At 44.1% G+C, this 13,240-nt stretch overlaps 1 protein-coding gene across 7 annotated transcripts in view; it reads left to right on the forward strand.

Moving 5' to 3' along the window:
- CUTA (cutA divalent cation tolerance homolog) overlaps positions 1-12,532 on the forward strand; it is a 72,415-nt gene extending 59,883 nt beyond the window's left edge. For all 7 annotated transcript variants that reach the window (XM_073561330.1, XM_073561326.1, XM_073561327.1 and 4 more), the window contains 3 exons: positions 1,991-2,036; positions 5,024-5,073; positions 12,363-12,532. In XM_073561330.1, the coding sequence (XP_073417431.1) occupies positions 1,991-2,036; positions 5,024-5,073; positions 12,363-12,462 (196 nt within the window). In that variant the 3' untranslated portion in view covers positions 12,463-12,532. The remainder of the gene's footprint in view (positions 1-1,990; positions 2,037-5,023; positions 5,074-12,362) is intronic.
- Positions 12,533-13,240: the final 708 nt, after the last annotated feature.

The following is a 13,240-nucleotide window of genomic DNA, read 5'->3' on the forward strand; positions in this document are numbered from 1 at the left end:
TTTAAAGTTTTGGAAATCATTTTGTATCCAAATCTGGCTTTAAACTTCTCCACAACAGTATCACGGACCTGCCTGTTGTGTTCCTTGGTCTTCATGATGCTCTCTGTGCATCAAACAGAACCCTGAGACTATCACAGAGCAGGTGCATTTATACGGAGACTTGATTTCACACAGGTGGATTATATTTATCATCATTAGTCATTTAGGACAACATTGGATCATTCAGAGATCCACAATGAACTTCTGGAGTGAGTTTACTGCACTGAAAGTAAAGGGGCCGAATAATATTGCATGCCCCACTTTTCAGATTTTGAATTTCCACAAACATTTAAAATAACCAATAAATTTCATTCAACTTCACAATTGTGTCCAACTTGTTGTTGATTCTTCACCAAAAATTTACATTTGGTATCTTTTTGTTTGAAGCATTATATGTGGGAAAAGGTTGAAAAGTTCCAGGGGGCCGAATACTTTCACAAGGCACTGTAGGCTGAACGGGATGGACAAATGTCTGTTTTCGGTCTTGCTAACTATGTTACTATGTAATCTAGACACTTTTAAAATGTTGTTCCTATTTTTTTCATCAATTGCAGATCAGTAACTGGCTATAATATAACTGTAATAACACATATTAAGGCCTGTTTCACACATCAGTTTTTAAGATCAGTCGAAATCCGCCAAAATAGCAGAAAACAGATCCGCTGGCGGACTGACAGCAACGGCTGTCACCGGAGTGGCGGATGGACGGATCCGGGGAAGGCTAGAATTTAAAGGAACCCGCTCCCGATTGCAGAGATGGGCGCGAGAAGAGATCGGCGTGATCTCGTGGCATTGCAGAGATGGGCGCGAGAGGAGATTGGCGCGAACTCGCGGCATTGCAGAGATGGGCGCGAGAGGACATCGGCGCAAACTCGCGGCATTGCAGAGATGTGCGCGAGAAGATATCGGCGCGATCACGTCCGATGAGAGAGAGAGATATTTTAGCGGACAGTCACTGCAAAAAAACGTTGCAGGGTCCGTCTAATCTGCCCGGGAGCCGCTAAAATCTTGGCGGATCCGTACAATAACGGGTGTGACTGTTGTGGATTTTTCGGTTGGGTGAATTTACCCCTGTGCGTACTGTGGCCTGTCCTAATTAGACAGAGTCTTATTGAGCGCTCAAAGGAAAAGAGGAAGCTACACTTGGTTAGCAACAACTCATTCCAGCAGAACTCTGGAAGCTTTATTCACATTCATGGTCTTTTATCAGTTCGTACAGAAAGGAGTGGTTAACCATTAGCATAAAGGCTTTACTTCTTATCTAATTGGTCAGTTTAAATACATGAACATGTATGGGCGTCCGATCTAAGGTGACTTAAGAATCAGATGATATACTGCCCTTTGTATTCCAATGTCAGCAAGTCTACAATATCGGCTGGACCATCTGGCCTAACTTCCTCTTCTGTGTGTCTGGAGACATGTCACAAGACAATGCTATCATGAGATCACATCAGCTCCCCAGACTCTCTCATGGGGGGGTAGCAGGTTATTTCCACCAACTAGTTATAAGGTTCAAACTGTGAATATGTATCTGTGTGCAGTATTGCTATATAATAATACATGAGTATATGGAGTATATAGCCGTATATAGCCTATAGCAGGCAAGTGAGATCTATATGAAATACATATACATATATATTTCCATAACATGACGGACGACAGTCAGTCAGGATCCGCCAATAATGTAAGTCTATGGGTGTAAAAAACGGATCCGTCCCTTTTTTGGCGGATCCGTTTTTTACAAAAATTGGCGGATCTTGACTGATGGGAAAAAACTGATGTGTGAAACAGGCCTAACACTAAAGTATCCATGGGATTTTATTAGTATTTTTCTGTCTTGTTTTGCCAATATTTGTTTGCTGGGAGTTGTAATTCTAAAATTTGGGTTTGCTCTGTTTTTTTCTCATTAACCCTTTTTTCATTAACACTTTTTTTTCTTTCTCTCCATCAGATATGAATGGAAGGGGAAGATTGAGGAGGATAGTGAGATATTGCTGGTGAGAGCCCTCAGATTTCTATACAATTGTGCATATGTTAAAGAGCTGACGTTCTCCTCCAGGAGTCCAGTTATACTTTGAGCTTTCCACTATATTTGTTGATTTTTTTCAGGTTCGTACTTGTATTTTACTTTTCTATATTGTGGTTGTACCTCAGTTTTTCTGACACTCTTCCAAATTCCCTGCTCCTCTGTCTAAACCTATAAATGATAAAGTTCTGGCTGCCTGTAGTCACCACCAGGGCGCGATTGCTGCTCCCGATTAATATTAGTGTGTAGAGAGCATCCTCTATTGGTGACCTACAGCAGACAGTTATTTAGAGTAGTAGACTATATTTTCAATAAAACCGGACGAACTGCAGCTACGAATGACCCCTTATAGCTGAGATTGGATTTTTAATTACCACTTCTGAGGTCTAGATCACAGAACACAGACTTTTGGAAGGAGGTACTGTGACCGTCAAGTGCTCGCCTCCTCAAACACCATCCAAATGGATTACTTCCACCTTTAAAAGATGCTGATATTTATTGCTATCTTATTAGAGAAGCACATTAATTCTGTGTAGGGAATTTGAAGTTTTGCATCAGATAAACTAAGCTACAAACACTATAAAAATGCAATAAATATAGAAAAGGAACCAGTTAGTTTGATTTTCTGCACTAAATCACCAACACCCTTGTGGCGACAAGAGAGTCAGTGGGTGCCCTCGTCCACTGGCACAGCTGTTTTTAGATAGACCGAGTGGACTAGGGCTCATCCCACTGAACATCTGCACTTCTTCCCCTTGGGCAGAACACTACTTAGACAACACATGGTGAGGGTAAAACAGTGTGGCAATATGAACCACCAACAGACAATAACCTATAGAACAGTCCCAGGAAATACATAAGATGGTGCAAATTACAGAGTCTCCTCCTTCCCCTGACTCGGCGGGATTAGAGCAGCTGCAACTTCAGGGTTCCAGGGCCAACTTCCCCCACCAATGGTACCCAGCTTTTTGACTGGCACCCACATACAGGAGGTAACAACATGCTCAGGAAGCTGAAAGCCCATTAAGATATGTGGCCAGGTGACCAGATTGTCCCAAACTGGCTTCTCCGAACGTTTCGATGGGGCCAGGTGATAGGATGGTCCCAACCTGGAGTCTTCGAATGTCTCCATGGGGCCAGGTGACCAGCTGTTCCCAAGCTAACTTCTCTGAATGTTTCCATGGATTCAGTAATGGCCAATGGAGCAGATCTGTATCCCTCCAGCTGGTACCCTGGTCCCTTAAGCTGTCATCTTGTAGAGTATCAAATCTGTACTCCTCTTGATGGAGCCTTGGCTGTTTTTCTGTAGAGTCTCTCTGGGAACAGAGGCAGATTGCCCTTTTATTGTTCACAACTGTTCTTCAGGGCTTCATCCACAGGTCAGGAGGAAGGTGGGATGAGGTCAACTCCTCTGGGAGGGGCTGTTCTCCAAATAGTCTGTCATTTAGGGTGGTAATTGTGCTCATTGTGACTTTATTGATGTCCCAGCCAGCTGTGATGTTCTGTTGATATCGGCACATGCGCTGAGGCTGCAATACACTTGACTACGAATGACCATCATGGCGTAAATAGGAACGAATGCTTCCAACTGGAGAGTGTCCGGATCGAGACACGATCACAGGCAGGAAGCCAGGAGTAGGAAAATGCTCACAAATGACGCAAAGTAGTGATCTGTAGTAACAAAGTCATGGATAGAGAAGAGGCCTGGAGTCGGGGTCAAGCACCACTCAATGGCTACAATATTAGTGACACCGGCCCTTTCACAATTGGGTCTTCCCTTTGGTGGCTATTAGACACGTGACCTACGGAGAGCAACAGAAGATCCAGTGATCTGTTTTCTGTGGATCAGATTATAATGTGAATCCACAATACAAATTGTATGATCTGAGCAAACTTTGGGCGTGGCATCTGTGCTGACACCAAGATCAAGGGAAAACATCCAAAGAGAGGGAATCCTGTGAATGGTCAACTAAAGGGGTGTGCGGAGGTGAAGGATTGTACTGATGCATAATCAAGGAAACTGCAGTCTAATATAACACTGGCGTCCAACTAACGAAACCGAACAAACAAGTCGTCCTTCTTTAGCCCTGTGATGATCACCATTCCTGCATGATGGAGACTGAGGTGTGACTCCAGAGAGCAATCAGTGGATCACTGATTAGTGGAGAGGCTGTGCCTGGTCAGATGAATCCAGACTTCTGCTGCACCTTGCTGATGGAAGAATCAGAATTTGGTAGAAGCTGTAATAATCCATGACACCTTCCTGTCAGGCTGGCCGAGTAACTGGGAAAAGTTTTCTTGGTGCATCCTGTACCTCTGATACTGATGGATGGACATTTGGACAGCAGGACTTACATGAGCTCTGTGGCTATTTCCCCCCATGACAGAAGGACAATAATTGTTTGGTCCTGGCAACATGACAGCCGAGTTTTCCTCACTCCCTGGTCTTCACAGTCTCAGATCTTAGTCCTATAGAGCATCTCTGGGACAAAGTAGAACAGGATGTTTACCTCCACCCCGTCCATGTGGGCCGATACCCAGTGAAATCTGTGCCATCAGGTGTTGCTGTAGTTGTGAAGGGCAAAGAGGGTCCAAGACACCACTAGATGAGTCTGTGGTAGAGCGGCCATGTACTGTACATAGGAAAAATGGCCGGGAAAAAGGTGGTCCGGAGATCAGTAGGTGCAACCTGCGCCCACTAATATTAGCGCAGAATTTATAGTTGTTTTTTTTTCTTTTTTGTCACTAAAGATTTTGAGTCCAATAATAATCGTGTCTTATGAAGAGGGCTCAATATCACACATAACTCTGTATTTGTGGCCTGGCTATTGGCAGTGATACTGTTAGCTAGCTGTCAGGTTATAGCGGACATGTCCGTCACCTTGTTCTTCCAGTTACTGTTTTTGTGACACCTTCTTCCGATCAATAATAATAGCCATTGTTACCTTCTTATTACAGATGATTAAGACCAGATCCTCGAAGGTCCCTGCGGTAACAGATTATGTCAGGTGAGAATGGCGACCGTGGCGCGTGACTCTTAAGTAATGAGGTGGTCACAACTTGGACTTGTTTGGCATGGAGATAATGCCTCATACATTGAAAAACCTGCCAAATATTGTGTCGGTCTGGACTCCACTGGAGTGCCTTGTGTCGACAGCGGCAGATCCATTAGAGGGGATCATATTTTCTTAGAGCTGTGTGTTGTGCCGTCCCTCTGTTATTCCTCCTAGTAAATTGAGGTGTGCCGCTATTTACCCATACGCCGTCCAATCAGTGCGGACACCAATGCCGAACTCGCCTATTCGAAAAGCGGAATGGTGACATAGAGTTGGCAATTTATTAATTTGTAGGAAGGAAAACAGGAACGACACGATGTAGAGTTATAAGAAAAGATGCTGCGGCACCGTTCCATCATGTCGGGAGAGGAGACCGGCATATATGTCCTGTGCGCTGTTTGGGGCGGCCTCCATGGATTGGCGTTTCCAGATCCTCCCACAGATGATCAATCGCATTGAGATCGTAGGAATATTGCGATGAGGTGTTACCGTGAATCGTTTGTTATGTTCCTGTGCATATTTTGCAGTGTGTTAGGGGCATTATCCTGAGGAAAAAGGCATCGCCTGTAGGGAATTCAGCTGCCATGACAGGAGGCGGCTGGACTGTACTCTTCTTAGTAGAATATTATATCTGTCTCTACCATGTGCTGAGAACACTCCACAAGTCTGCCATATACTGAGAACTCCCCACAAAACCTGCCTTATATTGGAAACATTCCACAAGACTCTCCATATACAGGGAACATCCCACAAGACCCGCCGTATGCCGGGAACATCCCAGAAAACCTGCCGTATTTTGGAAACATTCCACAAGACCCGCCATATACAGGGAACATCCCACAAGACCCGCCATATACCGAGAACACCCCACAAAACCTGCCGTATATTAGAAACATCCCTCAAGAACACCCGACATGACCCACACTGAGGGATCTCTACATACAGTCTGCAGCAATGCGGCCCGGATGTTCACAGACGTTTGTATGTGCTGCAGGCTGCATGCACTCCTCTCTTGCACAAAGCACTATAGGGTGCACCAAAAAGCAGATATTAGTCAATGCGGGTGCAAAAACCATGCATGGGAAAAATGAACCATATATTTGAAAAAGAGAAAAGACCAAGCAATAAATGGTTTGCACACCTGAATGAATATCAAATATATAATTCACAGTTTATTAGGGAAACCACACAATAAATCTTAAAACCATTTAAAAACACATACAAAATGAAATCACGACACCCCTGGCCCAATATACATGTGTAATGATAATACAACCTCCTATTGAACTATTGCACTGGTATATGAGATCATGTGTATATATCACGTTCAATAAACAGGCAATAATTATGATAGTCAAAACAGAAGGAAGCATACACATGTATACAAATGTCCAAATATAGCTGAGTAGAAAACAGTATATTATAAAAGGGCGCAATTTATTGAGATTAAAAAACGCCTACGTGACTTACAGGTGACATATTCCATGATGTACCCTGCTAGACTGCGGATTGATGTGAATGGAGAAACGCACTTTTTTGATACGGCGGGAATGGCGCTGTCCTGGCTGGATATTAATGAGAGGTCCATGAGGAGGAAGAATACTTGAAGTTCTCCCTTTTTTCGCCACCAGGTGTTGTTACTCCTTTTTGTCTAGGACGCTATGCTGGTATAATTACTACTGTTCATTCCATTTCGGATTCAGGGCGGGAGCTGACCGGATTGCTGTGGACACTCGTTACAGTGACAAGCTGTGGACCCTTCTCCCTGCGTTGACTCTGGGCGAGTTTTCTAGCCCTGATTCTCTCTATTTGAGAGAAATGTGCAAGTTACACTTGTGTTTGGGGGTAGGGGCGCTGTGCACTGGTGTGCAGTGCTCCCTCTCCCTCCTTTGTTTTTTTCGTTTGTTGTTGTATTCCCTAATTGTTCTGTGGGATGTGATGTGCGTCAGCCATGTCACCCAATTCATTGTACTGAGGGATGGTGGAGATTGCCTCTCTCCCTCGGGAGTGGAGTATGTTCCGATTTCTCATTTTTTAGTCTGCTCTTATGGCGATATCACTTAATATTGTAGCGTGGAATGTTAGGGGGCTCGGGGATGCAAATAAGAGATGTGCTATATTTACTAATATGCAGAAATTTCTCCCGGCTATCCTGTGTATGTCTGAGACCCACATGGTGAAAGATAATATTCATTGGATAACAAAGGGATGGGTTTCACATGAATATCATTCCACGTACTCGACCCATGCGCGGGGTGTCAGTGTGCTGGTGCACAGGTCCATCCCCTTCTCATGTACTAAATCAGTGGTTGACCCTGGGGGCAGATTTGTATGTTTGCTTTGCACGTTATACGGTATACAATTTATTTTGGTTGCCATATACATCCCCCCGCCCTATTCAGTCGAACCAGTAAAAAGAATCTTGTCTATTTTGGGTTCCTTTCCCCCTGCGCCGACTCTTCTAATAGGAGATTTTAATACATATTTGCATCCCTATTTGGATAAGTTGCATTCGGGAAACATATCAGAAGATGCAGCCTCAACCTCATTTGCTAGAACGTTAGTGGAGCTGGGTATGGTAGATCTTTGGCGTGTCCAAAACCCCACAGCCAGACAGTTTTCATGCTACTCTAGCTCCCACCACGCTATGTCACGGATAGACCTGGCCATTGGGAATACACTCATGTCCCCATATGTACGAGGGGTGGCCTACCTGCCTAGAAGTGTATCTGATCACTCGCCGCTACATGTCACACTTTCATGGGGACACCCCCTCACCCTATCTAGACCTATCTGGAAGCTTAATCCCTTCTGGATCCAGCTTATAGGGGGATATTTGCATGATGCCATTCTAGAATATTTTCAACTTAATGAGTACTCTGCATCATCACACATAGTCTGGGATTCCATGAAAGCCTATGTCAGGGGCTTATATATTAGAGAAATATGCACACGGAAAAGCCAAAATAGACGCTACACCCAGAGTCTGATCCAGGAGGTGTCTGTTGCGGAGGCTGCGGTGATACTCAACCCGACAGAGGAAACTAAAAACGCTTTGGAGAAGGCACAGGGGTCGCTCAGGGAAAACCTCATGTCGGCGGCAGCAAATAAACGTTATTTCCTCAAACAAAAATATTTTATAGAGGGGGAGGGAGTAGGACATTTATTGGCCACGGTCATTAGAGCACAGGACGGATCTTCATATATCAATAGGCTAAAAACGGACTCGGGTGGTCCTGTGACAGACAGTGCGGACATAGTGAGTGAGATAAGGAGGTATTATATGCGACTATACACATCAGATTGCAGTCTCACGGAGACTGAGATTGAGCAGTACCTGGATGCTCTCTCTCTCCCTGCATTGGCTGATAGCGATAGGGATTCATTGGATCGGGACATCCTGTTGGAGGAGTTGGAGGAGGCGCTTGGTCAGATGCAAAATGAAAAGGCTCCAGGAATGGATGGCCTGCCTGGCGAGTTTTACAAAACCTATGCACCCTTACTGCTACCTAAGCTACTTAAGGTATTTGAAGAGGCTGAAAGGCAGAGGGTCCTCCCGCCATCTATGAGGGAAGCTTTGATAGTTTTAATATTAAAGCCCGGAAAGGATCCAGAGGTTCCGGATTCATATCGCCCGATTTCCCTATTATCAACAGATGTTAAATTATTGGCCAAGGTACTCGCCAATAGGATGTCCCGAGTTATCTCATCTGTTATACAGAAGGATCAGACGGGATTTATCCCAGGCAGAGCCACATCTATGAACCTTAGGAAACTATACTTGGGGATTCAACATAGTTCTGGGGAGTTGAGGGGAAGAGCAATTTTGTCCTTAGACGCCGCTAAGGCGTTCGATAGTTTGGAGTGGGGTTTTTTGTGGGCGGTACTTCGGAAAATGGGCTTTGGACACAGATTTATAAATTGGGTGAGGCTGTTGTATGGCTCGCCGGTGGCGAAGGTTGGGGCTAATGGCAGGGTCTCTGAGTCTTTTCCTCTTGGGAGAGGTACTAGACAGGGGTACCCGCTCTCGCCCTTGCTATTTGCTACTGCGGTGGAGCCATTGGCAGTTGCAATTCGGAAGTCCAGAGAAATAATGGGATTCAGATGTGGAACTGTGGAGTTGAGGATATCATTGTACGCGGATGATTTACTTCTATATTTAGATAAGGTACATTCCTCGATTTTGCCGGCAATGGAGGTCATTCGAGAATTTGGGCTGAGGTCTGGTCTTCGGATTAATTGGTCCAAATCAGCTTTAATGCCGATAGACCCTCTCCCGGCGGATTTCTCAGATTTGCAGATACCGGTCCCTGTAGTTCGGAGGTTTAAGTGTCTGGGTATAATTGTTAGTCCTGCCCCGAAGGATTTTCGGGCTCTGAATCTGGAGCCCCTGTTGCAGCGATTTAGAGCAAAAGTACATACTTGGTGTCGCCTGCCGTTGTCGAATATTGGTAGATCTAACTTAATCAAAATGGTAATGATGCCACAATTATTATATTTGATACATAATTCTCCGGTGTGGATCTGTAGGGACTTTTTTGCAAAAATAAATACATTATTCCGGGAATTAATTTGGAAGAAAAAACAGGCTAGGATTCGCTTGGAGATACTGCAGCGAGGGAAGGAGGAGGGAGGATTGGCGGTGCCAAACCCATTCATATACTTTATAGCCTCCCAGATGCAACATCTTAAGGGTTGGGGTAGAGATGGGGCGTGTGACAATGGTGGTGATATTGTGAGGGAAGGATCGGTATGGAAATATCCAGGGTGCCGGTTGGAGGTGGGAAGACGGCAGATAAATGGGGCACGATACCCCACGTTGGCTATGATTTTCAAGGTGTGGGATAGGGGTAAGTCTCTTTTGAAGATAAATGGGCCTACGGAATTGTGGCCATTGTGGCGAAATCCAGATTTGCAAGAGATCAAAAAGCTGGTGGGGTTCGGAAGATGGGAAGATAAAGGGATTTATCTGGTGTCACAAATTTTGCAAAATAATACTCTTAAGAGTTTTGAACAATTGAGAACAGAATTTCACCTCCCGCACGTCTTCTTTTATCAGTACTTACAGCTAAGACATGCATTGGAAAAACAGAGAAGGACAAATCCGGTGATAGTGACACATAATCAAACACTACATATGCTACTTACATCTGAGTCTTCTAGGGGACTTATCTCTGAATTATATAAAAGATTATTGCCTGCCCATCTGGAGACATATCCACTGACTGCTGCTAAGAATAAGTGGGAACGGGACGTTGGCCCCCTGACGGAGGACCAGTGGTCCGATATTCTAGAACAGGTCCCTAAAATGGCGGTTTCTGAGTGCCAGCGGCTTTCGCAAATATATCTCATTCACAGGGTATATAAAACACCCAGCTTATTATTTAAAATGGGACTTAGGCCCAATACACAATGTGTTAGGTGTGGGCAGGATGATGCCCACTTGATGCATGTTATGTGGGAGTGCGGGCACATTGGGGATTTCTGGAGGCAGACCCTGGGACTCATAGCCCAAGTATACCATATCACAATACGACCGTCACCTCGTCTATGTTTGTTGAATTTGTGGGAGGAGGGGGTTGACCCGGACTCTGCAGTGGCCCTGGGAATAGCACGCATCCTGTATCAGGCAAGAAAGATACTTGCATATCATTGGTTGGATCCTATGCCACCAACATTGTCAGAGCTTAAAAATAAACTAAATAATGTCATCAGATTGGAAAGGGGGGCTTATTTAAAAAGAAATGCATTAAGAAAGTTTTACAAAATTTGGCAGCCATGGATGGAGTCACGGGGTCTCCCCTCGGGCGCACTGGTACGGGATGCGATGTTGGACCAGTTGCTGTTGTGCTTGCGATGAGGGGATGCTTGGGGGGTGAAAATAAAGTCTAGTGCCCTTTGTGGCGAAGTAGATTTTGAGTGGCGCGGTGGGAGGGGGCTGGGGTGGATTGGACCTGATATCCGTGGGGGGCGGGGGGGGGGCGAAATATGATGCGGAGTGACGCGGCTGGCGGGGATGGTTTTCCCGCTGAAATAAGGCACTGATGTATAATTTTGATTTTTGTTTATTTGTGGAGCCATGTTGTTTATAGGCTCAATTTTATGCAAATATCTGTGTTTTGAGATTTCTTCTTTTTATTTATTCTTACACAGGAAGAGTTTTACCCTTTAAATAATATCTGCTCTCAATGTAATTTTTACTAGCTATATAAGATGTCATATTCTTTCTGTATTGATTCCTGAATGTTTAATAAAAAAGATCTGATTAAAAAAAAACAGTATATTAGAAAGCCATAAATGCCCAAACCCGGGATGAATAACCCATGCCTATAGCAAAAAACGAGATTGCTATATAAGAGCCTCTTAATCAAAAGAGGCTAAGGACCAAATGAAAGGCCAAAGCTCTGATATTTACCAAGCCAGTTTGAATAAAGGCTAAGTGCAAGTAGAAATGGGCTGAGGGTCCATAAAACAATAGGGAACAGGGGTGTGGGGAGAGCCACATCCCTGTTCCCTATTGTTCTGTGGACCCATTTTTGTGTTTCCCTAATAATTGTGATTTATATATTTGATATTCATTCAGGTGTGCAAACCATTTATTGCTTGGTCTTTTCTCTTTTTCCAATTTACACTCCACTCTTGCAACAGCGAGTGGCAGGATGAGACTGTGCACAGTCATGGCTGTCTTTCCTACCCTAATTGTTAATGGGATTGTCTAAGATTTGATTTCACAAGAAACTGCGCCAGCCACATTAATAGGCTAAGTGTTAATATATTTCTCTAAAGGGGGCTGAGCTGCAGTACCAGACACAGCTTGTACTCACAGGTGGCGCTAGGTGAAAACAAACCAATTTATTTTTCTAATCTAAGACAAGCTTTGTACCAGGATTGCAAATTACTGATTGTTGGAGGTCCGACCGCTGGGCCCAATACTGATCCCAATACAGCAGAGCCCCGGATGAAGGCTAGCATGAGCAGCTCCGCTCCATCCATTGTTTATGGGATTACTGGACGGAGCAGAGCATTGTGCTGCACAACCTCCACTCCCTCCATACTAAACTCTGCAGAGCTTCTTTTTCGGGATCGGTAGGAGTCTCACCATTGGGACCTCAGTACTTACAATCTCATTTAGCCAGATATATTGTTTTTTTTAAATCCCATAAATCTCATTTTTTCCCCACTCAGCCTCCTGCTGTTCTTCATGACTTGCTTTTGGGCCTTTTTTTTTCTTACTCCTTCAGATCCGTGCATCCATATGAAGTCTGCGAGGTGATCAGCGTCCCCATAGAGCAGGGGAACCCTCCTTATCTGTCCTGGATTACAGACAACGTTCCGGAATGAGACACTGCTGCGGCTGGGAGGTCAGAGGAAAGATTTCAGATTACAAATAAATCTTTTTTTTCTGGCTGAATCCTTGTGTTTTCCATCTTTTACTCAGTAAATCCTCGGGACCGCTGTGTGTTTTCCTCGCTGCTTTATATCACCACAGGCACCCAAATGATACAGCTATGTCACTGCGAGTTTACAGATAATTTTTCTAAAACACCAAAATTGCTATTTTTATGATAAGAGGTCTTACTATGAGAATAAAAGTTCAAAATTAAAACATTAAAAAAATGCAGTAATTGCTTTTGTTCATCCCATCTCCCCAAAAATAAATAAAAGGAAATAAAAAGTTTGTACCCTAAAACTAGAACAATGAAAACAGTCTTTCCATGCTAGAAAAGCTTCTTTTTTTTTTTTTTATTAAAAAAAAAGTTTCTCTCTCCACTTAGGAGCCTCTTCTGCCACCGCCGTAATTCATCATTTACTCCGCAAAAATAATAAAATCTATCCTTTTCAAGACCAGCTGACGGATGGGCTGGCAGGTCACTGAAGGATCAGATTCAGATTACAACTTTTTTTTTTAGAGGATGCATGTCATCTGAACCATGAGCAGCATGAATCAGCCACTGGCTGCATCACTGCAGCCGCTGCATGTTGTTTTTTTTTAAATTCTGAAATGCTGCGGCATTCAGATTAAACTTCTTAGCTGATTAGTCCAAGGCAGGTATCAGGTGGTTGTTGGCTTTTCCCTGCCCTAATATTGTTGTCTGACAGGTCTCTCCCCATGTATGCA

The sequence above is a fragment of the Dendrobates tinctorius genome, unplaced genomic scaffold, assembly GCF_039654945.1.
Source record: "Dendrobates tinctorius isolate UK_male_01 unplaced genomic scaffold, ASM3965494v1 ptg000315l, whole genome shotgun sequence".
NCBI lineage: Eukaryota > Metazoa > Chordata > Amphibia > Anura > Dendrobatidae > Dendrobates > Dendrobates tinctorius.